Source organism: Protopterus annectens, chromosome 7.part0 (assembly GCF_019279795.1).
Source record: "Protopterus annectens isolate FY-2018-M chromosome 7.part0, PAN1.0, whole genome shotgun sequence".
In the NCBI taxonomy this organism is placed as follows: domain Eukaryota; kingdom Metazoa; phylum Chordata; order Ceratodontiformes; family Protopteridae; genus Protopterus; species Protopterus annectens.
The window spans coordinates 1,477,427,570-1,477,455,150 of NC_056739.1; the positions used below are offsets into that span (position 1 = coordinate 1,477,427,570).

At 43.5% G+C, this 27,581-nt stretch overlaps 1 protein-coding gene across 1 annotated transcript in view; it reads left to right on the top strand.

The window, feature by feature from the left end:
• PLXNB1 (plexin B1) overlaps positions 1-27,581 on the top strand; it is a 3,809,096-nt gene that overhangs the window by 1,983,156 nt on the left and 1,798,359 nt on the right. The window contains exon 12 of the mRNA XM_044078026.1: positions 23,522-24,337. Coding sequence (XP_043933961.1) covers positions 23,522-24,337 — 816 coding nt within the window. The remainder of the gene's footprint in view (positions 1-23,521; positions 24,338-27,581) is intronic.

Here is a 27,581-nt window from a genome sequence, read left to right on the forward strand (position 1 = left end):
ACATTTCTCATTTCTGTGTTAATATATCCCATAACTGCATTCATTATTAACCAAAGAGTATTCTGCTTATAGAGCATTCTTGTCTTACCCTTTTTGGATTTTTATTCCGTTTTAAGCCAGGTATTTACAGTAACACACTGCTGTTTTTATTTGCTCTATTAATCAAGTTTATAATTTTTTTTCAATACTATAAACTTTCATAATTTTCCAGAACTGTTCCCTCAATATGTTATATGCTTTTACATCACATCCAATTATTTTAATGTCATGTTTTCTTTCTTTTATTTTGTACACTATTTATTTTACTTTTTCTTTTAGCCCGTACATTCCATTTATCCATTTTCTTACGAATATTTTTTTCCAGTCTAACTTGTATTATTTTCACTCAGATCTTCTAATCAACATTCATTAATGTGATCAGTCTTTAGTTGTATATAATTTCTTTGATGTCCTTCAAGGATGCATCTGCAGTCCTAACAAATGGGGTTGTCCTGCCTCAGGCAGCCCTTCGGTCAGCCGGATTTCAAAGTCTGGGTCTGGCCTCGGCTGATGTCGCACTTCACCCGACGTCACTGCGGCAGTCAATAGGGTATAAAGGCATCAGCCGACGCCATTTTCCTCAGTCTTTCTTGCCGTGCGGTGCCTGAAGCAGAAGCTGTTCGCAAGTGCCGGTCGGTCAGATCCAGCGTTTTCTACTACCGAAGACTTCTAAAAAGCTAAGTACCCCATTGGGGACTCTTTCTTGCCTCAGCTGATGTCAGAAAAAGTAAATAATTGTTTAACTTGTGGGAAACAAATACCTCAAGGATTTCCACTCTTACTGCCTTCCTTGTTTAGGCCCAGACCACGACCTAGCAGCTTGTCTAGCCTGTGCTTCCTTCAACCGACGGACACTTAGACGTCGGTCGGAGTTTGCGGAGGAGTTTTTTGGTCCCGCTTTTGCTTACAAAATGCCGTCGGAGACTCCGACTTCGCATTTAGCTAAAAAGCGTAAGGAAAAGGACCGACACTCGCGGTCCGCGGTTTTGGCCGAAACCACGGTTAAGCCAACCGCTAGTGTCTCGGTTTCGGCTGAAACAGAGTCCTCGGTTCTTCCTTCAGCCGAAAACATTCCTCCTGCAGCCGAGGCCTCACACAGCATGGCTGAATCTGCCACTGAAATTTCTCCTGCTGTAGCAGGCTCCCAGGATTTATCTGATACTATTCCTTTGGACATATCTACTCCTGCACGTGGAGCTGCTAGGCCCCCTGCATCCATGTCTATCAAGGCTTTCTCTAGGGCTAAAGCAGCTAAATCTTCTAAGGCCTTGCCTTGTAAAACCCCCTCACACAGGCCTAGCTCTAGTTCCCAAATGCTTAGCCTGGCAGAGGATCTCATTTCTTTGATCAGGGGATCCCAGCCTCACCCTGACAGGGCCTCTCATCCCCCTCCAGAGAAGAGGCCTAGAGCAGAGCCCCCTGAACCAGTTTCTACGAATTATTCTTCTGATGATTCAGAAAACTCAAATCCTCCTGAAGGCCCTTATTCTCCATATGAGGATTCTGATGCAGAAGACTCCATTCCTTCTGCCTCTCCTCCTGAGGAATTTTCTTTTGGGGAAACCTTGCATGCTATGAGGGAACAATTCCAATGGCAGGGCCAGGTTTTTTTCAGATTCGAGGAAACGGCTCAGGACCTTTTTGCATTTGCCACAGCATAGGCCTTTAACCATTCCTCCAGTACTAACAGTTGTGGATGATGCATTCAATGATGCTTGTACTGCCCCTGACTCTCTTCTTCCGGCCCCTGCTAAGCCCGACAGATACTACAGGGTCCCGGACACACATTATCACCTTTATAAGGCTCCTATTGCAGATCCTGAAACTATTTCTCAAGGCCCCAAAGCTGTAGCAACTACCAAAAACCCCCTCCCCTCTGAAAGAGAATCTAGAGCTTTAGAGAGATGGGGTAAAAAAGTTTATACTTCTGCTACTCTTTCGGCTAGGGCTTTAAACTGTCAATTCCACATGATTCAGTATCAGGAATTTTTGTTAGATCAGTTAAATAAAAAACTATCCTCTCCTGAATCTATAGACCGTAAGTCCCTTCAGGATTTGGTACAATAACACTCAGCAGGTTAGTAATCATTCCTTAAAATGCGGCTATGATGCACTGGAGGCTTCCTTTAGATCAGCTATGACTGGTACAGTGATCAGAAGACATGCATGGTTAAAAGAGCAATCCTTACCAGACCATGTAAAGTCAAAGCTCCTAGATGCTCCCATGGAGAAACTCAGTTTGTTTGGCTCCCCTGCACAGCAAGTGTTAAAGAAGGTGGAGGAAAAAGCAAAATCTGTCCAAACAGTCAAGGACTTCTTACAGGTCCAGCCTCCTAGGTTTAGTAGAAATTGGCCTTCGAAGAATTGGTCCTTTCCAGACACCAGAGCACACAGAAGCAGAAATAGGCGCTCAAGAGGCAGAGGTCAATCCAGAGGGGCCTACAGAGGACGTCAGTGGCAGCCTAACAACCAGAGAAGTACTGCCACAGATCCAGCTACTACCACTTCCACAGGACAGTCACAGTGACTTGGCTCTGATACCGCCTACCAGGGAACAACTGGAAGCACCCTTAGGCGGAAAGCTAGCCTTATTTTCAGTAAACTGGCATTACATTACAGGAGACAAATGGATTTTACAGACAATAGACCAAGGTTACAGGTTTCACTTCCATACTCTACCAAGGAAGAGAGGAATGCCAAACCTACCACCAAACCAAAAGACAAACGCTCAGGAACAAATCAACCACTTACTAAGGATGAGAGCTATAGAAAAGGTACCGGCAATGGAACAAGGACAAGGATTTTATTCCAGACTTTTCCTGGTGCCAAGAAAAGAAAACCAATGGAGGCCTATTCTCGACCTGTCCGCTCTCAACACATATCTCATTGTTCCAAAATTCAAAATGCTGACCCTACAGCACCTTCTTCCCATGCTGGGCAAGGAGGCTTGGCTGGTGACTCTAGATCTCAAGGAGGCATACCTGCACGTCCCTATTCGACCAGATTGCAGAAGATACCTCAGATTTCTTGCAGGATCAGAGCATTATCAATTCTCAGCATTGCCCTTTGGCTTATCTACTGCGCCCAGAGTATTCACGAAATGCCTGGCATCAGTAATTGCTCATTGCAGGCTTCAGCGAATTCAAATTTATCCATACCTGGACGACTGCCTGCTACAAGCAGACAACAAGAACAAATTAACAAAAGATTTGGAAAAGGTTATTCACCTACTACAGGCCTTGGGATACACAGTCAACATAAAAAAGTCAAGGCTGGTACCATCCCAAAGGATTACATTCTTGGGTGCAGAACTGGACACATCAAATCAAATGGCATTTCTCACAGCAGAAAAGCAAAAGCTACCACCACACTATTTCAAGGCATTAACAAAACAGAACCAGCTTACAGCAAGGAAAATCCTGCAAGCCCTGGGTTACATGGCATCCTGCATAATATTGATCCCACATGCCAGACTGCATATGAGGAAGTTGCAATGGTACCTAAGGAATTTATGGTCTCAGCACAAGCACAGCCTAGAAACCCAAATTCCGATAATTCCATGCCTGAAGCAAGAATTCCTGTGGTGGGCTCAGGCCTGTCAGTTGAACAAAGGACTGCCTTTCCACAGCCCTCACCCAAGCCAGACTATCACCACGGACGCCTCAGACTTCGGTTGGGGGGCACACATGGCAGACAAGTGTATACAAGGTCTGTGGACACAGGACCAGCTGAACCTGCACATAAATCAAAAAGAGATGCTGGCAGTGAAACAGGCAATTCAGACAGGACAGTTTCTTCTCCAACGAGGTCATTTTGGGTCAGGGAACACCAGTCATGTGGTATATCAACAAGCAGGGAGGCACACATTCATACCCTCTATGCCGGATGGCAATGGACCTGTGGAATGTGGCCCTGAACCTCAACATTCAGCTCCAGGCCTTATTTGTGCCAGGAAAAGAAAATATATTAGCAGACACATTAAGCAGAACTATCACGGATGCCCACGAATGGATGCTGCATCCGGACATCTTCAAAACCATTACAGAGAAATGGGGGCCACCAGAAATAGACCTGTTCGCATCCCCACACAACCACCAATTGAGAAAATTCTGCACAAGGACATACCACCCACTTGCTTGGAAGGTGGACTCCCTATCCTTCAGTTGGGAAAACCTAACAGTATATGCATCCCCACCTCTACCTTTGATGCACAAAGTGCTACTGAAGATCAAAGAAGATCACCCAAGGGATCATACTGATAGCTCCAGACTGGCCGAGACAGCATTGGTACCCACTTCTGAGAAGTATGTCTCGGACACACGCATGGCCTCTACCTCTAGTTCCTCTGCTGCTAACACAGAACAACTTCAAGATCCTGCATCTAAACTTGAAAACACTGCAGCTAGCTGCCTGGAATCTTACATGAAACAAAATAACCCAGATTTATCTCAGAGGGTTAAAGACATTATCCTGGAGGCTCGCAGAACCTCCACAAGGAAGACGTATTCAGCAAAATGGAAAAGATACCTCATTTGGAGTGCAGCAAAAGGAGAAAATGTAAAATTGGCAAACATAGCGAACATCCTGGAATATTTAGCAGAACTTTTCCACAATGGCCTGTCTTACTCCTCCATCAAGATTCATGCATCAGCAATCTCAGCAGAATACAACATGGATCCTCCAGTCTTCTCTCATCCTCTACTCAGGCAGTTTCTGAGAGGAATTAAAAATGTAAAGCCTCCAAGGAAGCCACCTCTACCTACATGGGACCTGAACTTTGTGCTGGAAAAGTTAACACTTCCCCCTTTTGAACCAGCAGCAACAGCAGAATTACAGTTCTTATCTTGGAAAACTGCTTTCCTGCTTGCAATCACTTCAGCAAGAAGGGTTTCTGAATTACAGGCATTAATGGCAGTACAGCCCTTCCTTATCTTCCATCAGGATAGAGTGTCCTTGAGAACTAACCCTACTTTTATGCCAAAGGTGGTCTCCAGGGTATCATTGAACCAAGCAATCCACCTACCAACATTCTTCCCCAACCCACAGAACAGGGGGGAAAGACTACTGCACACCTTGGATGTACACAGGCAATTTCGCTACTACCTGGACAGAACCAAGAACAATAGAAAAACTGACCAGCTTCTGGTAGCATATGCAGCAGGAATGGAAGGAAAAGCAATTTCAAAACAGACAATTTCAAAATGGATAGGAAATTGCATTAGATTTTGTTACTCCTTTCATGGGAAGGCAACTCCAGAAAACATCAGACCTCACTCCACAAGGGCTACAGCCACTACTACAGCTTTCTTGCGAGGAGTGGCTACCAAAGACATTTTAGAGGCTGCTACTTGGAGCTCCGTGCATACATTTGCCAAGCATTATAATCTACCTTTATATTCCAGATCCCGAGAAGGTTTTGCAACTGCTGTTTTGCAAGGGATCTTAACTACACCATACTCTTCTTAGTGCCTCCTCCCCCAGTTTGGCTATGGTATTCTACCCATTTGTTAGGACTGCAGATGCATCCTTGAAGGACATAGTACAGTTTTGTACCTACCATAAATGTAGATGTCCAAGAGGTATGCATCTGCAGTCAGGATTACCCACCCTCCTTCCCCTCTGTGGTACTCCTAGGGTATTTGCCCATCTTGTAGCTAGCTGGGGGAATCTATTATGGTGTATTTGTTTGTATATATGTACATACATGCTTATTTTTTGTTTGCTCTCTACTGTTTGGAATCATTTGCATTTATCCAAATTTAGCCTTCCTAGAGGGCACCTGGCATCTGGGGCAAGAAACACTGAGGAAAATGGCGTCGGCTGATGCCTTTATACCCTATTGACTGCCGCAGTGACGTCGGGTGAAGTGCGACATCAGCCGAGGCCAGACCCAGACTTTGGAATCCGTCCGACCGAAGGGCTGCCTGAGGCAGGACAACCCCATTTGTTAGGACTGCAGATGCATACCTCTCGGATATCTACATTTATGGTAGGTACAAAACTGTACTTTTGCTTTATTTCCATATGTAATTTCTGTTGTCTTTTTTTCCAGATTCATTTAATAAGGCCTTCACAAATATTGCCTTCTCTAATGCCCTTTTTCCCATTTTCTCCATGGGCCAGGGTGTTTTAACAGCTGTCGCCATCTCTAACTCTATTCAATGCCACACTCCTACCTTATTTGACACTCATGCCTGACTGTCGCAGGTCTTCTCTCATAGAGTACTTCCCCATTTTTGCTGGATGAATTCGTTTACTGTTGCTTTCTTCCTGTTTGTCCCAAGTCATCTTCATCAGATTGTCTTTTTTGCACATGTGCCTGAGTCACTGTAATCTGTTCTGTTTGACCTTTTCTGCATTTGGAGCTACTTTGGCTTCAGTTCTTTTGTCATCATTGCATTTGTCCCACAGTGTGCCTACCACCTGCCTCAGGCATTTCATCTCCATCTAACTTCCTCAGTTACTCTGTCTTTACTGCCCAGTTTTCTGTACCATACAGTGGTACTGGTTACACCACTGTATTGTACATCTTATCAGCTTCTTTGGCATTCATAGGTTGGTACTAGGCTGTCGGCCCTAGGGCCTATACAAGTCTCGCCATAACAATTCCCTGGATATTTTTTCCCACAATATTTACTTATTCTCCTGCAGTATACTACTACTGACGACTGTGCCAATTTTCTGCGTCCCCTCTGATTCTAGTTTTGACCTCATTTAGGCTTCCCTTCTTAATCACTCCTCCGAGATACTTGAAACTGTCAACATGTTCAGTGTTTTCCTTCTTTCTCAGTTTTAATCTTCTTTGGATTTCTCCATTTGTTACCATTACAGCTGTCTTATCTGTACTCAGTTTCACCTCGTGTCTTCAGTTTTGCATTCCATTCCCCTATCCTTTGTTGAAGTTCTTGCTCAGTCAGTGTCTGTAATGCCACATCATCTGCAGACAGCAACTTTGTTGTGTTGTCTGACCTGTTTGCTAACCCAATCCATCACCGATATAAAAAGCACTGGGCTTGGAGATGAACCCTGATGCACACTCATTCCTACTGGGTACCTCTCAGTGAGACCAGTTGCACTTTAGGTAGTGGCTCCTTGTACATAGCTTGCACTAATTCTACCAGTATTTGTGGGACTTGGAACCACAGCAGGACTGCTTGTATCCACTTTCTTGGAACCTTGTTATATGCTTTCTCCCAAGTCTAGGAATGCACAGTTGGACTCTCTCCTGTTTTCTAACATCTTCTCAAATATCAGTCTCTCTGCAATTGTTCAGTCAGTTATGCTGCATCCTGATCTGAATCTGAACTGCTCATCTCCCATCTTACTTTCTGCTGTTCTGCATATTCATTTGTCAGTCACTCTCTTCAGAACTTCCAGTGTGACAGGAGTTTGATACCTCTGTACTGCACACAGTAGTTAATGTCTCCTGTGTTCTTTAACACTGGCACTAGTATTCTTATTCTGCAGTTGTCTGGGATGCGTCTTTCTCTTTCTCTCTGTCTCCATACTGCTCTGGGTACCATCAGGAGCCATTTCTCCCCACCTCACATAACATCTCGAGCATATCTGCTCTGACCTCATCTGAAACTGTTGCTTTCCCTGACTTCATTTTCTTTAGTGCTGTTTTTACCTCGTGTATGGTGGGCTCTTTCATCATAGGCAGTGTCCAGGACAAAAAAGTGTAGGATCAGAACCCAAGCTTCTGTACGATTTTCTTTATTCGGCAGCTACTGGAAGAACTCCTTCCAGTCCACCTTTGTCATGTGGACTGTTGAGAAAGTTGCTGCTGGCATCTCTTATGCAGGGTGTCTGTCTTCTTTGTCTGTCTCTCTCTCTTTCTTTCTTTGAAACCTGATGTAATTTCTTTGTGCCTTGTACTGAGTCAGTTTTCAAAAGTTGGTGGAGCGCCGCTGATGCCTACTTCTTTGCTACTCCTGTCTTAGCCTCTTTGTTATCTAGCCAGTATTCCTTCTTAGTCTGATCCATCATTTCTGTCTCCCACTTTTTCCTGCACTCCTCCCTTCTTTTGATGACTTCCTGGACTGCTGCATTCCACTGCCAGCAAACTCCCATGCAGGCATTGTCCAGAGGTCATGATAGACCCACGTGCATAGGAGTTGAAGGTCTTGACCATTATGCCAACTGGTCTCATTCATTCATTATTTCAATGGATATTCTTTTATGTTCGTTTTTCATTTTCTTATAAAATTTATAATCGGTACCATCAAAGCCCAGAACTAAATTTTCATTCAGTAGACTGAGAATGTTATCTAAATTGTTGACTGAAATTTTCTTCTTTAAGATCTCAGTTTCTTCTGATAATTGTGTAACCTCTCACAATTTCTTCTTTCATTCTTTTTTCTTCATATGTCGTTGAGATGGTCTATTTCTTGTTCAGTACTTTCTTGATCTCAGTCTTCCCTTTTTGTCATAACTTATTCTATTATGTTTTATCTTTTAATGTTCTCACCTAAAAAAAGGTAAAACTTCTTTCATACCTTTCACTAAATACCTTTGCCTTTTTAATAAGCTCTGAATTCTGTTTTATTTTGCTTAGAGTTCTCTGTTTGCCTACTTATTCTTTTTTATTCTCCTCTCTCTCTTCTATCATATCTTACCTTATCTGCCATAATTCTTTAATTTGTAGTAAACCTTTTGCATATCTAAATAAACGTTCTTCACTTCCTTAATTTGTACCCACTATGATGATGATTTCTTAAATAAATCTTGTAGTCAAATATTCTTTCCACAATGTTTACTTTCTCAAAAAAAAAAAACTCTAATAAATTCACACTCATTTTTATAACCTTTATTTTGTTTACTAACAGTGTAATTATCTCCTTTTTCTGCCCATAGGACTTCTTAATTTGAAAATTTCAAACTTATCCCTCCTTCACTTTTTCCAGAAATTCTGAAAACAATGAAGTCTGTTTCTGTTCTTATCTCACTTCTTTTATATATAAATTATTTGCTCTTCCCTTTTTTATTTTTTCACACTTTTATAAGTTCTTTTAATGCTCTTATGTCACCCGAAAATTTGCCTCCGTATTTTTGCTGATATTGCAATGGGTTCTGTTGGATTGGTTGACATTTGTTTAATCAACCACATTTGGTCAATTGTAGAGATAGTGGACACGTGTGCAAGAGCGACAGGCGAATATTCCCTTTCCCTGGGGATTATGCCCTCTCAGAGTTAGTGTGTGTGTATATATATATATATATATATATATATATATATATATATATATATATATATATAATATGTAGGGGGGTGGCTTACCCCCTGCAAAAAACAATGTTTTAGAGTTGCATATGCTGAGTTTCTTCCTCAGCAAATGCGTAGAAGGTAGTCGAAGTTTCCGTTTTTAACGTACAGTGTCAGGATGTCGACATACATGTTAGTTGACCAACTGTTGGTAAATCATTTGCAATAATAATCATGTTAACTGTTTAATTAGTTCAAATCTATTTTCTTTCTTGATGTCAGTATATGCATATACTATAATTATTGTAATTTGTTTTAAACCACACAGCAGGTACATTCCCTTTCTTACTGTTATTTGATGCACTTAGCAGTAATATCCGCTTGCAACCCCTTGTACCATTCATAAGTCATAATTATTCTCGCAACATTCCCTTGCCTGATAAAAAGTATATGTATAGTTAGAAAGCTTGTGAGGAAACTATTATTCTGTTTGTTTTACTTGGATTGCTTGTCTGTGTACTTAATAAAGGATTTTCCACTGGAAACAGACTGTTTTACTTGCTTGGATTACTTTTTGAATACTTAGTAATTCTGTATGGTATTTCAGATTATATATTTTTTATTTATTTATTTATTTTTTACGTAGGACAGGTTTGAGTTTGCAATTTGTACTACTACTATCTGATCTGATTAATATACAGTGAGTAGATATATATGGATTGAAAATCTTCCACACACATTTCTTACACTGTTTTGTTTTTGGACCCACTGTACTGGTTTAGTGGGTTGTTTGAGACTTTAGGGTGTGAGGATACCACCGGAGAATATATTATATTAGCAAACAGGGAAAGCATTTTTTTTCTCTTAAGAAGCTTTGTCTTTGGGAATGGTCTCAGGTCAAAGAGCTGACGTTAGATTAACACATCATGGAGTTCCTCAGTAATCAAGCAGACATGTTGAAGAGTTCCTTGGAGCAAACCCGGTGCAAATCACTTTTGCAGGTCCATTCCTTATAAAGCTTACTGTTTTTGCTTTCTTCTTGTGTTGTCAAGATAAAGTATCTTAAGATACATTATCCCTGTATTAGAGAGGGAAATATGTGTATGCTTTATTTTCAGTCACTCTGTCTGGTACAGAAGTTTCTTTTGACTGCTTAGTCAGAAGAGCCAAAAGGGATTCTCACAGAACCCGTGCTGTGGCAAGACTAATATCGTTTCCGTTGTGGTGTCGGTAATTGACAGTGGCTGACGACTGACCACTCTTAGGTTTCTGGCATTTGCTATCCTTACAGAACAAATCTTTAGTACCTCCTGGTCTCATCTCTAAGACTGCAATCCTAAGCAAATCAAACTGCACTTGGTATGGAATGTTGAATCTAATTCATCTATTCCCAGTGGCTAGGAAGGATTTAGGTATATTGCACAGTGTATTAAAGTGGAAGTAATTTATTTCTTCCACCTTGAATATTTTGTTCCTTCTTAGCTGAACTAGCACACTTTCTTGATTCTGTTCTGTTTTATCCATACCAAGGCTGGAATATGATACAGTTGATTTCCATTTTATCTGCAGCATTTTCTGATACCTTACTCATAAGTTGCATGTTGTCGAAACTTTTCTTGCAGATTTACTTCATTTTCTTGCCTTTGTCTAATCCTGGTGCCATCCTAGGATCTTAGCTTTGTTTTGGACTGTTTTGACGCTGCATTCCTTTGAGTCTGTAAGTTGTTTAAAGAAAAAGCACTTTTCATGGAAAGCACTGTCTGGTTGCATTTACTTCAGCCAGGGAATGTTTTAAGAGTTGGAGGTTTTCTGGTGCAAAAGCTTTCTTCATTGTCGTCCAGATGAGGTTTCCTTCTCTAATAACCCCAGCTGCATATAGAAGTAGTCTCAGAGTTCTCCGTTAATCAAGTTATGCACTTAAAAGTTGTAGCAAACGAAGCTTTCCTTAAATCGTGGTTACTGTTTGTCAAAGGCAACTTTCTGATGATAATCCCAACAACTTTGTTTCTTTTGCTCCAGTGAGAGAATCAAAACCTGTCATCAGAAACCTGCCTAGATTTCTTATTGCATTTGTCTCGTTACCAGAGGAAGGAGAAAGCCACTTACAGGTTCCGTCAGAAATGTTTTACAAAAGAATGCCTGCTTCTGCAGCATGTGTCCGAGGAAAGTCTATACAAATATGCGTAACAATCAGGTCTGACATTATTAGCTAGATGTAGAGTTTGGCTTTGTAAGAAATGGATTTAGTGATTTGCTTCATGGATGTAGGATAATTCTTTTATGCTCGATTATATACAGCTGGTCAATGTGCAGCTTTCCCCAAGAGAAGTCATTGCATTTGGGGCTTTGCCATTGCCTTCAGTTGCATTGACATTAGAAACGATTATAATGTGGCTGAGGGGTGTAGGGGACAGAGACCTATAAAGAATCCAGCAACCATAACGGTTTTTCTAGCCTACCAGGTTCTCATTGTGTTTGAGACAGTTCATGAAGTGATGACAAAGAAGCTCGGTTTTGTATGTTTAGTTTTTCAAAGTTTCACCTTTATTAAAATTTTCAGAAAACATACCATGCACTAGCAAAATCCAAGCAATACACACAAGTAAATGTAAAACATAACAGATAATAAAAACAAAAATAAAGAATAAACAAAACTCACAACACCTACATTTCCAAATAAGGCTTGGAGGGAAAAAAAAGCAATTCAACAAATGAAGACAAAAACAACCAGAAGTCCATCCCAGTTACTCTGATAGCCGTACAAGTTTGACCTACTGACTGTACTATTAGGAAGTATTCCAATTAGTCTGATGTCCTTCAATGAATTTTCTGCATGCTCTCTCTATTAACCACTCCCTTGATCCACCAGTCTGCACTGAAGTTGCACTTGATGACTAAAATGTAAAGATCATAAAATGAAAACTAACTTAAAAAGGCAACCTTTTCCAAGCAAGACTGAAAAAATGCAACTCAACATAGAGTATGTGAAATTAAGCAATCCGAACAAAATAAGGGTCATACTGCTAAATGCTAGGAGCTTAAACTCCCTGGAAGCACTTGTATCACTAGAAGATGTAGATATCTGTGCAGTCAGAACCAAGGTTCAAGGCCTCAGAGAGTACCCTGGCCTTGCAAGGCTACAATGCCTTCCACACCTTTAAACCCCAAAATGAACGTTTGAAAATCAAAGGAGGTGGTGTTTTAATCTGTATTGGAGATAAATTCACCTCTGTCTAGTTAGACTGGTCAGCTCCCATGGAGTTCCTCCAAGTCCAGGTAACGGTGGGTAAGACCCCCATTCAAGGCATAGCCTGTTATAGATCCCTCTCCATGGGTCACGACGCCCATGAAGCCTAATTGCCCAAACTGGAGACTATCCAAATTCTACCAAGCACACTGGTTTTGGGAGATTTCAATTATCCCACCATCAACTGCGAAACCTACACTAGCCCTAGCTTTCTAGCGCAAAAGTTCCTTGACTGTTGATTCAAATGCCCTGAAACAATTTGTCCATACCCTGACAAGGGGAACAAGCATTCTGGATCTGGTGCTCACCAACATGTCAAATAGATGCACTGTCACAGTTGTTGGACCCTTATTTAAAACTGACCACAAATCGGGCACTAACACCAGAGCTCACAAAGGGTAAAATCGGACTAAAAAACTTAAAGGCAAACTATACCCTATTAGGTGAAAGGAATAAATGCATTCTAAGCCCTACCTAGAGATGGAAGTGGTAACTATGCCGAAGCTTACACTAAAGCCCTGTAAAATCACTTGCATAAGTGTATAAACTCAGGGGCGGCCACGGTGGTGCAGTGGTTAGCATTGTCGCCTCACAGCAAGAAGTTCTCCGGTTCGATCCTCGGCTGGGGTGCCTTCTGTGTGGAGTCTGCATGTCCTCCCTGTGGTCGCGTGGGTTTCCTCCAGGTACTCCGGTTTCCTCCCACATCCCAAAGACATGCAGTAGGTGGACTGGACACTCTAAATTGGCTCTAGGTGTGAGTGCGTGTGTGTGTGTGTGTGTGTGTGTGTGTGTGTGTGCCCCTTCTTTGAAAGGTTGGGCGCCAGGCTGACAACTCGACACTGTAAAACTTCACTGCCAATCATGAGCGGACAGGTGATCCGCTGTGGCGACCCCTAACCTGGAAAAGCCGAAAGTGTATAAACTCGGCCGTACCAGAAAAAATCAAAGCCAGAGCCCCAAGTAAAAACAAGCTGCCATGAAGGACATCCAGCACCAATAGAATTTACAATAAACGCAAAAAGTTGCTGTCTAAAAAAAAAAAAAAAGGGCAAAGCCCTAACAATGGAAAAGCACCCTCCTCCGCCTCAGTAGGCAAATAAGACAACTTATCAAGTCCTCCAGGGGCACCTTTGAGAGAAACTTATCAAGTACAGCTAAGGATAACCATAAGGCCTTTTACAGCTATGTACATAACCTTAAGGGTAGGACGCAAGCATGTGCAGAACTGATGGCCAATGGTGTCACACACATTGACCCCACAGAAATAGAAAACCTAATGGTGGATAAGTTTGGTTCAAATTTCACTCCTTTATCCCCTCCTAACTTGCAACATCCCTCACCCTACATATCTGAAAAGCAGATCTTCAAAGCCTTATCCAAGGCAAAAAATACAGCCACTATGGGGACTAGAAGACATCCCAGGCTGTCTTCTGAATGGGCCAAAACATGAGCTAGCATCACCACAAATTACCATTTTTAGTCATGGCATAACTACAGGCTTTGTTCTAGCAGAATGGAGAACAACAGTTATTCTCCTCCACAATGGTGGCCTAGCAACAGACCAGGGAATTAGAGACCCATAAGCCTTACCAGCCTCCTCTGTAAGGCCATGGAGCATATCATTATGGACCTCATAAATAAAGACATAGGTGACCTCCAAACTCTGGATCCTACCCAATTTGGCTTCGTGAATGTCAGACTCTGCCTGTTAAATCTGGTGGATTTCTTTGAAAATGTCACCAAGGCCATTGATGAGGGCAAATCTGTGCATACAGCATACCCCAACCTGGTAAAGGCTTTCAACAGTCCCTCATTCAGGCACTACTGATAAACTTAGCAAACTGAATGTAAACACCTTCATTGTTAGATGAGTTGCCATCTAACTCACAAACCAGACACACTATCAGAGAGAATGACTGTACATCAGCCAGTACACCTGTTATCAGTGGTGTGCCACGGGGGTCATTGTTGGCCCCCCTACTGTTTGGTATATACTTCTCAGAAATGCAGGTCAAAATTAAGGGGTTGTGGCTGACCAAGTTTGCAGACGACTGCAAACTAGATGCAATCATAGAATCCCCAAATAATGTCTGTATACTCCAGGAGGGTCTCACGCAGACCAACGACTGGTGTATTAGTCATGGTCTCAAAATGAATGCAGAGAAATGCATCATCGTTCCCTTTAGCACAAACAATGTCCCCTCACACTATCAAATCAACAACAATACCCTAAGTACCCATGAAGTGGTAAGGGACCTGGGATCTCATGTTGACTGCGACTTTAACTTTGACCACCATGTGTCTACTGTAGTAAGGAAAGCTTTCTACGTGGCACACTTGATTAGTAAAGGCATCACCTTGGGAGCAAAATAAGTTATAATCCCCCTATACTCTGCACTTATCTGGCCCATAATTGAGTGTAACACCCGATTTGTCATGTATCTTACTAAGCACCTGCAGCAATTAGACCTCAAAGGTTTCTAACAAAGAAGGTCAAGGGGTATTACACAAACTAAAGTCCCTGTCACTGTACTCTGTATCATAGAGACTTCTTAGGGGAGACTTATACTTGGCCTACAGAGCAACCCAAGATCCAAACCTATTGAACCTGCTGCATATCCATAAATCAAGCGGGACTAGAGCTACCCATTCCAGGGACCTAAATATGGCCTTGTGACTTAAGTAGGACATGCTGAAGGGGACAGATTTATCTCCCAGTAACTGCCACATCTTTGGAACAGGCTACCAATTTATGTGGAACAGAACACCTCTATGACACTCTTCAAGAGGAACCTGGGCGAGTGGATGGGAAACTATAATTTCTTACCAGGGATGGAGCCAACAATCCTCCTAGCCATTGGCAGTCATCAGTAAATGCAATCTCTGGTATTGACTAGCATTTATATGATGTTGCATTGGGATGAAAAGGCTAGGATTAAACTGACGTACGGGTCGATATCCTAGTAATCTCCTGTGATTGGGTCTTCAGTTTGTAACCATGTTGTGTTAAGAGACATGGATGCCAAGAAATTTACCTAGGTAGCAAGGTGAATCTTGGCATCCATATCGAGAACACATAATTGGTTAGAAACAGTGAGATCCTGTCATTCTTTGTAGTGTATGGAGTTTTACTTACCCTGTGTGCTAATCAGTCTTCTCTTAGTTTGAAAGCCAGTAAAACAGTTAAGCTATTTCATTCCTTTATTGAAGTGGAACTTGATCAAAATTAAATCTGTCATAAGTACCCTTACTTTATCAATCTTCAGGAGATCCTTTTGTTTTCACTTCATAGTGATAGCCGTCCTTAACCACTAGAAGGAGCAAATCAAGTAACAATTTAGCATTACTGAAAGCATGGTTTTCCTTCCCCATCTTTATCATTAGCATTCAGTAAATAACCTTTGTCAGATTTGGTCATACTTGCAGAGCTAATTGTCCTCAATTTTGAACATTCCTAAATATATGCATCAGATGCCTCTGGGCTCCTGTCTCACACCTGCCACATATATAACTGTTGGCAGGGATCATAGTGAAAAGCCTTACTGGTGTGTAAAAATATCTGACATTTCCATGCAAAAAAAAAAAAATTCTAATTTTGGTGGTGGTGATTGTAACTAATATCAACTTCTGTCATATGCCTGACAGTATTGGCAGCTTCAAGTTATTTTCCCTCCTAATCTCTACTTGCTCTTCAGTGTTTTTCTTGCATCTCAAAGTATATTGTATGCAGTACTTTATAACTTCCTAGTTTTATGCAAGTCCTCACCATGTCTTCAATCTGTGAGGGCATCTTGTCTAGCAGGCCTGTAAGTCACCCTTCTTCCCCATGTGTCTCTCTGTTTTTTCTTTCATTATTTTCTCAGTTTGTCAACCGAAAAGTCTGAAAAGAATTGCTGTTTCATTACTCTTGATAATCTTGACTATGACATTGTAGGCTCACTGGGGTGTCCATGTGCTGTCACTGCTTTTTCACAGTATTTTGTCAGCAACAGTGATGCCTGTTGCTAAATGGGTTCTGTAAAGCAAGCATCTGCTGTATGGGAGGCTATTGAAGATATGGACATACAATAGAGAAATACATAACATGCATGCTTATAAATTTACCACTTGTTATACTTCTGTCATTTACTTAAGAATCATCTCATCCTGGAGATTTTTTTTTTTGCTGCGAAATTACTGCACAATGCTGCAATGACTGTTCAACATGGAATTGTGCAACAACAAATCTGTAGCTCATTTGGTGGTATCGTAATAAAATAACTAAAAACTTGATGTTAGAAATATTGAAGTCTTGATGTTAAGTTGTCTATCTAACCTTCGTTTCTTGCTTGTTGGGATTGGAGCCAATCCTCGGCTCCGATTTGGCCATCTTTTGTAGCTTGAGAGCTGTTTACTGGCTTGAGGCTACCTCTTATCCTATGATGCCTAGCGCTAGCTACCCAGATCTCGTTTGCCGCTTCAGCTGCAAGGTTCGTTGTTACTGGCTCAGGCTTGTATATGTTTTATTGAACTACTTTTTCTGTCAGATTAGGGTTTTTTTCTTGTAGATTATTGTTTAAATTAATAGTCGCTAACTAGTTTGTTGTAGTTTAGTATATTTGTAGTTTTCCCTTAGAGCTCGTTTATATTAGAGAGTTCTCCCCTCCCCCCCTTTCCCTCTTGTAGGTAGTGTCTTAGTTTAAACCTTTTCTTTCTGATTGTTAGGTAGCCGTTTAAGTTAGAGGCTTCCTAGTTTAAAAAAAAAAAAAAAAAACTATATTTAACTGTAGTATACTGTGTATTTTTTGTTTTTTGTGGTTAGTGTCTGGTATTAGTTTTGCTGTTTGGCCTTTGGCCAAAAACAACTCAGTGTAGTATCTGTTTAGTTGTGAATATGTAAGAATCCAAGGTGTCTGGATTGAAGAAGTGTGACTCATGCTGTCAGAAAATGTCTGACAGATGGGCACACTTCTTGCATCTATTGCTTAGGCGCAGTGCACCTGAAGGACTCTTGTTCTGTATGCCATGCATTTAGCCCAAGAGTTCTGCAGGAGCGTAAAAATAAACTTATTTTGAGGGGTGGTCTTAAGCCCCAGGATTCACCGGCCAAGGCTCAGCCTGTGAAATCTCCTAAACCGACCAAATCGTCGGCTCCCAGCTCGGAGCTGTCATTGGCCCAAGCCTTACCTACTACTTCGGTTCTGGCTGGAACCGAGGAAACTGCCTCCCCATCGGCTCCAGCAGTACCTTCGGAGCTGTCGCGGGCCCACAAGAGGCCGAGGTCTCCTTCTCTAGAGTCTATATATTCGGCTCCTCGGTCTCCCCTGTTGCAGAGTGACCGCAGTCACAGATCCTCCCACTCTTCTCGGTCCTCTAGGCTCTCTGATCACGACATGGAGAAGAGTGGTCATTAGGTTGTTGAAGTTGCAAGCACTGGCCCAAAATGTTGTCCAGCCCTCCAACAGGTGTCCGCTCCGTCCACTTCTATCGATGTTCCTCCTCCGACTCCATTGAGCTCTGAGCCGGAGTTTGTTGGGGTTCGAATCGTGGAACCGTCTGCTCCAATAACTATTTCTCCTTAGGTTCCATCGGCTCCGATACCCTCGATGGTGCCATCCGAGAGGTCTGGGTGCCGAGACTCCCTCGGCTCCGAGGGGGCGAGTGGCATTGCACCCTTGTCCGACCCCGTTCTCCCCCTCGGAGCGTCGGCGCAGGTTAGCTCCGCTCCTACATCGGCCTCGGAGCAGTCTCCCTTGGTGTGGAGGAGGATTCCGGTTTCTTTGGAACCGGAGCCTTCTCTGCATCGTGTCAGAGTTGCCTTCGATGTCATGAGGAGTGTACTGGCCTCTGAAGTCAGCTCCACTTTCGACCCCACTGGCTCCGTCCCCTGTAGTGCCTGCGGCAACCTCTGCCTCTCCTCCAGACCCCAAGCGTGGGGAACCGGCTCTCCAGAGCACCCCATTGGGTGTTTCCTCTTCTTCCGAGGCCTCCCCTGATCATTCAGAGGAGCCCCCTCGGAAGAAGAAGTGCAAGAGGAAGCACATTGACTCCCCCAAGTCTGTCACTTTGGATACATATTTGGATGAATCGGAAGTGTCCCTGAGATCCCCCTCTGAAGATGTTTCCTTTTCAGACATCCTAGAAATGCTTAAGCAGAGGGGGAACTGGAATGCCCTAGCCCCTACCGAGGATGAATCTGTATTCCTGGATGCGTTTGGTTCCCGACCTTCCACTGCCTGGGTTTCTCGGCCTTTCGATCCACTAAATGTCTGTGGTGGCTCAAAGGGCTTGGTCAGCCCCGGATACAGTGGAACCAACCCCGAGGAGACCCAGCAAGTTTATCACTGCACCCCCTGATAAACAGTTCCTTACTAAGGGTGTTCCTGTAGATACCATGGTGGTAGCAGCAGCCACTAAAAAGGAGTTAGCGGAAACTTCTTCCTCTGTCCATCCTCCTAACAATGAGTCTAGGAGCATGGATAGATACGGGAAGCGAATGTTTGCTTCAGCGACCTTTTCCATGAGGTCACTGAATTACTTGTGCCATTTTACCAGGCTTCAGAGGGATCTCCTGAAAGAGCTCTGAGATACCCTTCAGGATCCATCAGCTGAAGGGGCTCAAGCTAAAGTGGCTTCTCAGCTGGTGACCCTTAATTCTGTAGTCAACTCCTCCATGAGGCTCATTTCCTATGCAGCCAGTGGTGAGAGTAGAGCTGCAGGTAACAGGCATGGCCCTCAGGAAACATGCGTGGATGCGGCTGTGTAATTTTGCGGAACCCTTTAGAGCGTAGTTCACCAACACTCCCTTTGACAGTTCCTTTCTTTTTGGACCACAGGTGAAAGACACTCTGGGTGTGAACAGGAAGGCAGGACTGTCTCTGCCGTGGGAGTCTGTTTTTCCACTCCTTCAGACCATACCCCAAGGGTCAGAAGAGTGGTAAAATGTGGTTTCGGAAATCCCAGGGAGCCTTGCCTGACGCACGTAGTGATTTTTCCTCCAGGGGCAGAGGAGGAAACAGACGCCGCCCTCGTGGCAGAGGGGGTCCGCAGAACCAGGGCAGCAGAGAATCCTTCTCTGACAAGCCCTTCCAGCATCCCTGAAGTGTTGCCTGGCTGCCCGCCTCTGGAGGCAGTCGGGAGAAGACTTTCACTGTACCCAAAAGCCTGGCAAAACCTAACGCGAGATAAATGGGTATACTCAATCTTATCCGGAGGCTACATAATTCCCTTCTTTCAACCCCCCCCCCCCCTTACCGTCAAGCAGATCCCTTCCAGATGTTCCACCTAATCTGAGGGCCCAAGCAGTCATAGAAGTTTCAAGACTGCTAGAAAAAGTCATCCAGGAAGTCCTGGCAGACCAACATGGATCCAGAACTTACTCAAGGTTCTTTTTGGTAATAAAAATGACAGGGGAATGGAGACCAATATTGGATCTCAGCAGACTAAACAAGTCTGTTCAAAGAACAAGGTTTCGGATGGTCACGCTACAGTCCATTCTACCCTTTTTAGGTCAGGACAATTGGATGTGCTCAATAGGTCTTAAAGATGCGTACTATCACATCAAAATGGACAGGGCTGCAGGTGGTTCCTTCGCTTCCGGCTGTGATCCAGTCATTACCAGTTCAGAGTTCTGTCCTTTGGTCTCACCACAGCCCCCAGGGTGTTCACCAAATGCATGGCAGTAGTCATGGCTCACCTGAGGCTTCGAGGATTCCAGGTGTTTCCATATCTAGATGACTGGCTCCTTACTGCTACTACAAGGCATCAACTCCTTCAAGCCAGGGACTATACAATTGCAATTTGTGCCCAGCTAGGCATTTCTATAAATTTCAAAAAATCTGCCTTGTTGCCCTGTCAATCTATTACCTATGTAGGAGCAGATTTAGATACAAGAAGTATGTCCGCAAGGTTACCGCCAGACTGGGTGGCCACAATTCGGCAGCAAGTTCATATCCTCTTGCAATGCAAAAGGGTACAAGTCAGGTTGGTCCTTCAAATTCTGGGTTCTATGACAGCGGCAATTCTTCTGATACCTCTGGCCCGTTTTCACATGCGAATTCTTCAGTGGCTTCTTTTCACACAGTGGTCCTTCCAACAGCTCCCCATGTCTCACATGATCATGATTACAGAAACATGCAAAAGGCACCTTTCCTGGTGGATGGTCTCCCCACTAGTGTCTCAGGGCAGACCATTCATCCAGCCCCCTCTGGTTGCCACAGTGACCACGGGTGCCTCACTGATAAGGTGGGGGGGCATTATCTGGGCAGGACAGTCCAAGGCACTTGGCAGCCTCACGAGTACCATCTGCACATAAATGTCTTGGAGATGAGAGCCGTGCTCCTAGCGTTGCAAGCCCTTCAAGACTCTCCCTTCTGGGACCATTGCAATTCAAACAGGCAACATGTCAGTGATGTGGTACATCAACAAGCAGGGCGGAACCAGGTCCTACCCCCTATGACGAGAAGCACTCAGACTCTGGCAGTGGGCGATTTCTTCCCACCAATTTCTGATTGCGACGCACATCCCTGGAAAGTCCAACGTCATAGCGGACAAGCTCAGCAGAGCTATTCTCATGCCTCATGAGTGGTCTCTGAATCAGGTAGTTGCGGATCTGATCTTCCACAAATGGAGACAGCCTTGTTGTGATCTGTTTGCCGCCCCTTTCAACAGCAAATGCAGCAACTACTTCTCCCTTTTACTGCTTCCCGGTCACCCTCCCAGAGATGCTGTAGTCCACGATTAGCCTCAGGGACTTCTTTATGCCTTCCCTCCGTTCCCTCTTATACCCAAACTCATACAGAAAGCTATTCTGTTGGGTTGCAAAATGATCCTCATTGCCCCCCTACTGGCCTCGACAGATATAGTTTCCGTTCCTGCACCGTTACCTCCTCGAGCAGCCCTGGACTCTGGATCCTATTCCAGACCTGCTGATTCATCAATCAAGAGAGCTGCATCAATCCCTCCAAACACTCCAGTTCACAGCTTGGTTGATCCAATTTCGACCCTAGCCAGGCTTCCCAGCATTTCCCCGGCCGTGCGTGAGATTGTCTCCTCTCACAAATCCGCTACTAGGAAGACTTATGCTAGCAAACGGAAACGTTTCTCTTGTTGGGCAGAGGCTAGGAACATAGATCCCTTTTCAGCCCCAGTTCACGAAATCTTTGAGTTCCTAACGGAGCTTTTTCATTCTGGGTTTGCTTCTGCTACAGTCAGGGTTCAACTAGCGGCCATCTCTAACTTTTCATGTCTGTTTTTCTAATCTAAACATTGTCTCATAAGCTGTGTAAAGCCTTCCTCAGAGGGGCTACTCTCCTTAGGCCCCCAGTGAGAGATCCCCCTCCTCCTTGGGACCTTAATTTGGTACTAACCTCTTTGATTATGCCCCCCTTTGAACCGGCAGCATCCTGCTCCATTAAGTTTCTATCTTGGAAAACACTTTCTGGTAGCTATTACCTCAGCCAAACGCGTCTCGGAACTTCAGGCACTAAGTGTTCATCCTCCGTACTTAGTTTTTCATAAGGACAGGGTTGCTCTGAGAGCTAATCCTCCTTCCTTCTGAGTGTCTGCTCAGAAAATAATCTGAACCAATCTATAGACCTACTTGTGTGTTTCCCTAACCACACCAGCAAGGCAGAATATAAATTACACCTTTTGGATGTTCATAGACAATTGCGTTTTTACTTGCATAGAATGAAGGATATAAGAAAGTCGGACCAACTTTTAATTTCCTATGCTAGGGGCAAACAGGGTCTTCCAGTTTCCAAAGTGACCCTGTCCAGGTGGTTGTCTCACATTATTAACTTCATCTGTCAACTAAGGAACAAAGAGTTGTCTATCATACTGAAAGGTCATTCTACTAGGGCTTTGGCCAACTCTGTAGCCTTCCAGTCTAGGTTACCCATGGACTCTATCTGTGCTGCTGCTACATGGGCAAATCCTCATACCTTTATTTCTCATTACTTTGGTTCCACTGTTATGAAGAGTCTGTTCCAATGAGCCACCCAGGATCGTAGGTGCTAGGGACGCTGTCCTAACAAGCAAGAAACAAAGGCGAAATAGACAACTTAACATAAAGAAGTTATGTTCCTTGTTTGTTGTCTTCATCTCGCCTTCTTTCTTGCACCCCCCCCTCCATCCTCCTGTCCTGTTTGACTGAGAGGAGTTCAGGTTTCACTGGCTGAGTGTTCTCTGGTTTGTTTCCTCTACTAACTTAGAGATTATGACAGGTAGGTTTAACCTTCAGCTTGGAGGGGTTTCATTCTATAGCTATGGCTGGGGTTAGCTATTTCAAACGAGATCTGGGTAGCTAGCGCTAGGCATCATGGGATAAGGGGTAGCCTCGAGCCAGTAAACAGTTCTCGAGCTATAGAAGATGGCTGAGTCGGAGCCGAGGATCGGCTCCCCGATCCCAACAAGCAAGAAAGAAGGCGAAATGAAGACAACTAACATGGAACGTTATGGTAGGTACATAACTTTTTTCTTCCATTTGCTAAATTTAATTTAATGAAGAATCAAATTTCAGTGTTTGAGCCCAGATTTACAATGCAATCAATTATTCAGAGTAAACACTGAAACATAGTGATGTGATATTTTTATTGGACCATAATAGGATATAAAAGTGCAGCTGCTGCAACCAGCTTGTTTAAACTGACAGTCTTCAAGATTTTTTTTAAGCAACAATTTATTGAAGCTTTCATGTATTTTGTAGGAATGACCATGCTTTATGCCATCTTTGTGTAAATTGTGTCTGTGCTTGACTTAGTAATATAATAACATTTTTCTCTTTTTTTTTTTCCCCTCCCATTTTCATGAATATTGTGCCTCCCTACCATATTGTGCTTTTTGTTTTTCATAACTATGCTGCATCTGTTATTTTGTTTTCTTTGCTTCTCTAACAAAATTATTCTGGTTTTGCCTTAACTGTTCCTTTATGCCATTGGTTCTGTATGTTTCCTTTACACTTCCTGCTTACTTTGCTCTGCCTGTTGATCCTACTTTCTTTATCCCATCTTGTCCCATTTCACTCTCAATGAAAATAAACTTGGAGGCAGTTTTCTGTAGAGAGTCTGGATACCCATTTAATGACCACGATACCAAGTACCATAAATCCAGAAAACACCATGCCGCCTGCCACTACTGAAGCAATGCTTGCCACCACTGAAATGACAGCAGAAGAACCCGTGATCACTGCTGCACCTACTATCATCGTAACAAAACCAGTTGCAACAACAGAAGTGCCCACTGTTTCTTCACCTACCACCACCACACAAGCTGCACTCTTAGATGAAAGAAGTACTTTGCCAACAGCAGAATCCCGTGTGTCTGAACCTGCCAGCACCCTTGCAGTTACAACTGAGCATTTCATAACCACTTCAAATGAAAAGACAACTATAAATGAAATGGTTCTACCATCTTCACAATTGTCTAATACATCAATGGAGGTTCCACCTACCACTTCTCAGACATTTGCTTTCTCTACACACCACACAGATGTGACTGAAGTCACGGACCCTCCAGATAATGTTGACACAGCAATATTAAATGTGTCCTTAAACATCCACACAAGTTTACCATCTGTCACAATGTCTGTTGAAACCCCTTCAAATCCTGAGATTGAACCATTACCTTCAGTGGTTCCAGTTACAGTTATTCCTGATTGGCTGCCTGAAGAAGGCATGAATTTGAAGGATACGGACTATTGGCTGGAAGCGGCTCAGTTAGAAAATGACACATCATCATTCTCCACTTCTGCTGTACTCTCTGGTGATGGGGATGCTGAAAATCAGTCACCTGCTTATCCTCTCTTGCTCAGTCACAACCTTGAAGATGATTACCAGTATGACTCTCCTGGGCAAATCTTGGAACCGGTAAGCATTCTTTTTTTTCTGTTCTTGATTTGTACCCCCAGCTTTTTATTCAGGGGTAAAATTATAGTTTTAGAAACTGAGTTTTGTTCATGTTAACATTCAACATGGTGTGCAATGACATACAGAAGACAGTGGCAGCTAAGTTTTTCTGTATCCTGTCGTCAAATGACAATGTAAAGTCAAGAAAATCCTTTACATTAATACTGAAGTTAAATATGTTTGTGGAATAAGACTCTCATTGCACTATATAATAATTGATGTTATGTTGTCCAATCTTGCCTTCATTCTTGCTGGTTGGGTTCAGAACTGAGAATCAGTTCCGACTCGGCCTTGTATACAAAAGTTTGAAAGCTTCCACTGACTCGTGGCTACACCCTATCCCATGATGCCCAGGGAAGATTACCCACATCTCATTTGCCGCTAAGCGAGATCAGGTGCTTCCTTTAGGCTCTAGTCTAAGTGGAAAGATTTTCTTGCTTTTATTGTATTTTTTGTGCTCTTTCAGAAGAATTCGGTAGATTGCAGTTTTTTGACTTGTTAGGATTGTTAGTTAGCTAATTTTTCTTCATTGTTGTGCTGGTACTGCTTTTGTTGGCCATCATCTACCATTAGGTCTTTTTTCCCCTATCCCAGTCCCAAACATGTTTGATTTAGAGATTTTTTTGGGGTTCCTTTTTATGTCAGACTAGTTTTTCTGTTTTCCCTGTATCATTTGGTAGCCCATTTAAGTTAGAGGGCTCCCTTCAGACCATTTAATTTAGAGGGCTTTCCCTTTATTCCCCCTTCCCTTTTCCTGTGAGGAGTTTGTTTAACTTAGAGACTTCACTAGTTAATACTCCCATTGGTTTGAGTTTCTTTCTCCTCTTGTTAGCGTTATATAGTTTAAAAAAAAAAACTTGTGTTTTTTTTCTTCTGCATTTTCACAGTTTTCTCTTTAGTGTTTGGCTTATTTGTATGGATAAACTTGTAAACTATGTCTAAGGATACCAAGGAATCAAAGCCTTCTGGCTTTAAGAAGTGTGACAAATGCAGTCAGATGATGTACTTGACCGATGGACATACCAGTTGTGTGTATTGTTTGGGTGCTGTCCATCTGCAAGTTATTTCCTTTCTGTTTTGCTTTCAGCTCCACAGTCTTAATGGAGAGAAAGCTCATTGTTAGGGACATATTAAAGATGCATTTTGCTGAGGCTGTAGAAGGGTATCAGTGTACTTCAAAATCCTCCCATCAGTCTCCTTAGAGATTAGAGAAGTCCTCCAAAAGGTCTTCTTACATGGTTCCAGCTTTGGAACAGTCTAAAAAGCTTGCCAAAGAGTCATCTATGGGATCCAAAGGCTTTTGGGCCCGGGAAAGCTAGCTCTTCAGCTCCTACAGTGACTTCGGAGCCGGTCCCCAGTTCTAGAACCGGTCTCTTCAGTATTACATTTTCCATTTTCCATTGCTTCAATCTGTCAGGTCTTCGACCCTGTCCTATCGGTCCTCCAGGAGCCTTTTGGAAAAAATGCGGGTGGTCAAGTGGCTTATACGGATGATGGCGCTGCCCAAGATTCTGTCGACCCCGACCCAAGAGGATTTGCGGCCGAGCAAGATCACTTCCCCTTCGTCGATTCCTCCTCTGACCCATTATGTGGTTTCAGTGCTGGAGTGCTCTGATCCAATCGTAGTGGAACCATCGGTGCCAAGACCTGCTCCATGTTCTTCAGCCCAGACAGCTCCAGCTTCCTCAGTTCCATTGGATTTTGAGGGATCTAGGAGCCAACGCTCCCCCGAGTCCAGGGAGGAGAGTAGAGTTGGACAGCTGTCTGACCCGAATCTACCTCTTGGGGCTTTGGCGTGGGTGAGCATGGTGCCTGCCTCGGAGTCTACCCCCCCTTGATTGGGGGTGTTTCCTCTGGTTCCTCACAGCCGGGAGCTTCCTTGGAGCAGGGCTGTGGTGCTTTCAAGGTCATGAGGAGAGTGCTGTCACCTCAGACGGCTCCACTCTCAGATACTAGAACTCTTCTTCCCAGAGCGCCAGTGTCTGTCTCATTGCCATCACCCCCAGGAGTGGAGACCCAAAGTCCCAGGACACCCCACTGGGCAAAGCAATCTCTTCTGAAACTTATCCTGAGTACTCCTCTGAGGACGTCCCTCGGAAGAGATTATGTAAGAGGAAACATCTAGACTTCCCTGAGGAGTCCATCACTTCAGACACAGGCCTCGATGAGTCAGAAGGGTCCCCATGGTCACCCTCTTGAGGATGTTTCCTTTCCGGACATCCTAGAAATCCTTAAACAGAGAGGTGGCTGGAAGTCCACTAATGCTTCTGAGAATGCGTCTGTGTACCTGGAGGCTTTTGGGTCTCGCCCTTCCACCTTTTGGGTGACTCCGCCTTTTTACCAGCTCATAAATGTAGTCAGTTGAAAGGTGTGGAGCTCTCCAGATTTAGTAAAGCCTGTTTCTAGGATTCCAGATAGGTTCGTTACTGCACCCTCTTATAGGAATTTTCTGACTAAAAGTGTCCCGGTAGATGCTATAGTGGTGGCGGCGGCCATGAAGAAGGAATTGTCTGAGACATCCTCATCTGGCCATCCACTGAATAAAGAGTCTTGAATGATGGACAGGTATGGAAAGTGTACCTTTTTTCCAGCATCCTTTGCCCTTCGGTCACTGAACTCTCTAACCCACTTCACTAGGCTTCAGAGGGATCTCCTGAAGGAACTAGGAGAATACCCTCCTAGGTTCTGTAGCTCCGGGGGTCTCGGACAAGGTTTACCTCCCAGTTCTCCACCTTAAATTCCATTGTGAACTCCTCCATGTGGCTTATTTCCTATGCAGCCGATGGAACGAGTAGGGTAGCTGGTACAGGAATTGCCTTAAGGAGACATTCCTGGATGCACTTATGCAATTTCACGGAGCCCTTCAAGTCCTCATTTATTTAACGCTCTTTTCGAAGGCTCATCCTTGTTCAAGCCAAAAGTTAGACACCCAGACCAGGTGCGAACAGGAGGGAAAGACCATCTGCCATGGGAGTCCATTTCTCCCTCACTACCAGACCTTACCCCAAAGGTCAGAATGGGGGAGAAATGTGGTTTCGTAAGTCCCAGAGAAATTTCCCAGATGCACATGATGACACTACCTCCAGGGTCAGACGGGGAAGTAGCAATGGAAGACGCTGACCTCACTACACAGGAGGTCCACAAATTACCCCAAAGGGTCAGAATTTGGGAGGAATGGTTTCACCAGAGTTTTTTATAGAAAATT